This window comes from Limulus polyphemus, unplaced genomic scaffold (genome assembly GCF_000517525.1).
Source record: "Limulus polyphemus unplaced genomic scaffold, Limulus_polyphemus-2.1.2 Scaffold199, whole genome shotgun sequence".
NCBI lineage: Eukaryota > Metazoa > Arthropoda > Merostomata > Xiphosura > Limulidae > Limulus > Limulus polyphemus.
The window spans coordinates 187,829-192,510 of NW_013665809.1; the positions used below are offsets into that span (position 1 = coordinate 187,829).

At 31.7% G+C, this 4,682-nt stretch overlaps 1 protein-coding gene across 10 annotated transcripts in view; it reads left to right on the forward strand.

Annotated features, from left to right (window-relative positions):
- The window catches only part of LOC106478314 (calcitonin gene-related peptide type 1 receptor-like), a 164,918-nt gene that overhangs the window by 141,519 nt on the left and 18,717 nt on the right, over window positions 1-4,682 (forward strand). For all 10 annotated transcript variants that reach the window (XM_022381897.1, XM_022381895.1, XM_022381901.1 and 7 more), the window contains 2 exons: window positions 1,951-2,101; window positions 3,275-3,335. In XM_022381897.1, coding sequence (XP_022237605.1) covers window positions 1,951-2,101; window positions 3,275-3,335 — 212 coding nt within the window. The remainder of the gene's footprint in view (window positions 1-1,950; window positions 2,102-3,274; window positions 3,336-4,682) is intronic.

The window sequence follows — 4,682 nt, forward strand, 5'->3', positions numbered from 1 at the left end:
GTTTTTCTTCAGTACCCATTTAAGCCGTCTCCAGCCATTATTAGTCTCAAAGTGGGTTCCTCGTCATCGAATTTGAAGACTAAAGCATTATCTGTCAGACTAAAATATCTGACAGACTAAAGGAATATTTGTCAGACTAAAGTATTATCTGTCAAACTGAAATCTTATCTGACATACTAAAGGAATATTTGTCAGACTAAATTAGTATCTGTCAAACTAAAATCTTATCTGACAGACTAAGGGAATATTTGTCAGACTAAAGTATTATCTGTCAAACTAAAATATTATCTGACAGACTAAAGGAATATTTGTCAGACTAAAGTATTATTTGTCAAACTAAAATATTATCTGACAGACTAAAGGAATATTTGTCAGACTAAAGTATTATTTGTCAAACTAAAATATTATCTGACAGACTAAAATATTATTTGTCAAACTAGAAGATTATCTGACAGACTAAAAGGATAATATGCCAAACTTAACAATCATGTGTCAGCCTGAAGTATAATTTAAATGGCATATACGACAAAACACTAACGGTAACTTTGAATGTCCTGACTAAAAACTACAACTCTCGAAATTATTCATCATCTGTCTGACATAAAAAAAGAAGAAAAAGAAGAACAGAATATTGATTATCCTGAAGCTCGAGCCTAAACTATTACTCGGTATAAACCAGTTTTCTTCATATGATTTCTTATTTTTTCCAAAACCTGTTATTATTGTTTTCATTTGTTTACTATATGGAATGATTTGGCATCACAATGACCTATTTAGGATGGTTAAAAGTCTTATTTGCTAAAGTTGAAATAACGTTTTCTCGCTGTCTCAGTTGTAATTCATTCATCGAATATATTGAGCTACTTTTATTTTAACCACCTAAGCAGAACATACTTTCCAATAGCTTGGGGAATTGCAAATAATTGATTGACTCAGATTTTTTTTTACCATTAGTTAGTTTTTTTATCTATCAGTGCCATTAAGGCTTTTGGTGACATTCAGGCCATGTTAATGCCCCTCAGTGGTAAAAACCGGGTTTCGATACCCGTCGCGGTACAGCACAGATATCTCATTGTACAACTTTGTGCTCAACAACAAACAAACAAAAAAGCCTTTTTTCAAAAATATTATCATTGTTTACGTATTTTTTTGTCCGTACATCCTACTATTACGTTATTAACCTCGTTAAGCCTCGTGATATTCGATTGGTAAAACGACGTTCAAATACATGGAGTTACTTTAATGAGACACTCAACTCTGGGGTCAAATAAGACTAATTTGTTATGTTGTGACCCTCCATCTGTAATTTATCTACAGTTATGGATGTGATACTATAATATTGCTTTTATAATAAAGCAGTTTTATCTCTCACATGTGCCAATATCCGATGACAAATGTTAAATATATACGCCATTGTGTTTTATTTCCAGTGACTAGTGTATCTCTCTGGTTTGTAAATTATTACTCAACAGTGTGTCTTAAACGAAACATCTGAAAGAAAAATGTGTTTAGTATTCTGTGTCATATCTTATAGAAATTATCATGAAAAAACAACACTTCACGCGGATGTTTTCTCGTGACTGCAATTATTTTCCTCTTTATCACTGTCATTAAGTATATATAATGTATTATTGATCTTGAATAATTACTTTCGAGTGAAAACAGTTGTTAATATTTTACTTTTTTATTCGCACCAGATCGTGTGCAAGATGCTGCTGATCTTGAAGAATTACTTTCGAGTGAAAACAATTGTTAATATATTACTTTTTATTCACACCAGATCATCTTCAAGATGCTGCTGATCTTGAAAAATTACTTTCGAGTGAAAAGAATTGCTAATATTTTACATTTTTATTCACCACAGATCGTGTGCAAGGTGCTGCTGATCTTGAAGAATTACATTCGAGTGAAAACAATTGTTAATATTTTTTTCTTTTTTTTTGACACCAGGCTGTATGCAAGATGCTTCTGATCCTGAAGAACTACTTTCGTATGACAACGTACATGTGGATGTTATGTGAGGGGTTCTACCTGCATAAGCTGATAGCAGCAGCCTTTGCTGAACAGAAAAATCTTCTAATGTTTTACATTATTGGTTGGAGTAAGACTATTGTCAACCTGTTTGATTTTTGTCTATACACTAATGTGTTTGTAGATCTTTATGTCTAGCTAGATACTCTACCACACAAGTACAGTAGCAATGTGTATATAAAATGTATTTAAATGCGAGATTGAACTTCAGGTATCTATGAAAATTTACCTACATAAGGTCAAAGTCTGAACTAACCACTGGCCAGAATTGTAAGTCACTGGCTGTAATATAATTCTAGTATTATACTTAAGTTAACCAACTGTTAGCTCGTCGAATGAAAAATGTTTGAATAACAACTACGGTTTTGTTAAACGTATCATAACTCGTTACAATGTTGAAAAAAATTGTCATATCCCCCTTTTCAAAAGCAAAAAAACAAACAATTCATTACTGAGACATTTAAAAATATTCTGTAATAACATTTTCAGCACAAGCATTATATTAAACATTTCATAACCAACTGGTTATGTGTAGGCCACAGTTTGCTAGTCTTAAGACAACTGTGCTTATCCAAAGAGGGCGCTTTAGCAGAAAAGAAATTAAACTCGTTAAATTCGTTGACTCGCCTTAACAATAAACACACATATGGGTTTTGTTACGTAATTTTTGCATCTATTCAACAACATGTGATCATGGTTTAATTACTTTTTGGTTAAGTTGATGTGGCTTCAACGATTTTATAAGTCTTTACCAATGGGCCCATTTTAGTTTTTTCTTTTTTTGGTTTAATTGTAGATATCACCCGAAATTGGATTTCACCTATCAGTGATAAGGCTTAGCAAACAGTCGGATATATTGTAGTTTTTTTCCATTAATCCATCATCTTGATTTAATATCTACACATGTTAGTTGACTAGTTATGAATTAAACAGAAAGGCAGTGTTAATTGTTTTTTATTATGACTTTCCAACTTGTCACATTAAATGCTACTCGTAAATCATTGGTAAATTTATACAAACTTAACGCTTTTAAATCCTCGTTAACTTTTTATTGGAACAAATATTTCACGGCATTAACAAATCCATATATCAGAAAATAAGAAAAATAAAGCAAGGTACAGATTGCGTAAGAAATTAAGCGTAATATTTTTTCGAAAAAAAAATATACGTTTAAATAAGATATGGTTTTATTTTTCAGGTTTGTTATTGCTTACTTTTTTTCTTAAGTTATCTTCTCTTACAGTATTTCCGTTACTACCGATCAGCATCTACGGGATCATACGGAAGATCTTGGCTGATGATAAGTATGTTTAGAGAAGATAAAACAGTATCTAGATAAAAATTTGGATTACTTTATTTTAAAGTATATATGAAATCATAGATATTATGATGTATGTATGTAGAAATTAATATTTTAAATTGTAGTTAACATTTACTGTAAACAGTAGGGGAGAAGCTGGTTAAAGGGAAACGTATCTACTATTTAATATGGGGAAATAATTAACAGAAAATGAAAAAATAAAAAATAACGATATTTTACTTTAAATATCTAAAGAAATGTTCGTGTATTCTGAGCATCAAGATTATTTTTATTGTGATGTCTTTCATCGGACTCGTTTAAGATATAGTTGGCAGATGTTGTTAAGATTTTAATATCTAGACATTTTGGGATTAAGACGTATCGTGGCTCATTTATCTACTTTACACGTGCTCTGGACAGACCTTGTGATCCTTTTTTTATCCTGCACGTTGCCAACGCTGTGACCTGGACAAACAAGTGTTTGTTTATTCCCCTAAAACTAGTTGACCATGTCATTATTTAATTTTACTAGTGCATATTGGTGTATAGAAGACACTATAATATTCGAAATAAACGACCTTTTAACACCAAATAGTTAGTTTTTTAGTTGGACACTCAAAGTTTGCTTTACAGCTTCTTCAGGTTTGTGTGTTCAGTAGAACACTCCTGAAGAAGCTGTAAAGCGAAACGTTGAGTGTCCAATTAAAGAAAAACAAAATTTGGTGTTATAAGGTCATTTATTTCTAGTATTATAACTGACTATGCCATTTGTAACCTTTATCATACAATTTCGTCTAGTCTATTGTTTGTGCTTTATATACTCCCAGCAATTTACCTTGTAATCTGATGAAATATGTGCTTCACTTTCTCTTTCTACTTGTTTTTTTTAGACTATTTAATCTGAGAAAATCAGATTGCCTTCTATCCGATGGTATGTTGACTTAAAAGAAGTCTTGATGTTTGTCTTTTATACATCTTCCATTTTGCCTTGTGATGGCCTAACTAATCTTGATGCTTGTATTATATATGTCCCTATTCTGCCATATGATGGCCTAATTAATCTTGATGCTTGTATTATATACGTCCCTATTCTGCCATATGATGGCCTAATTAATCTTGATGCTTGTATTATATATGTCCCTATTCTGCCATATGATGGCCTAATTAATCTTGATGCTTGTATTATATACGTCTCTGTTCTGCCATAAGATGGCCTACATAGTATTGACGCTTGTATTTTATACGCCCCTACAATACCATGTGATGGCGTAATTAATCTTGATGTTTGTCTTTTATACATCTTCCATTTTGCCCTGTGATGGCCTAACTAATCTTGATGCTTGTATTATAT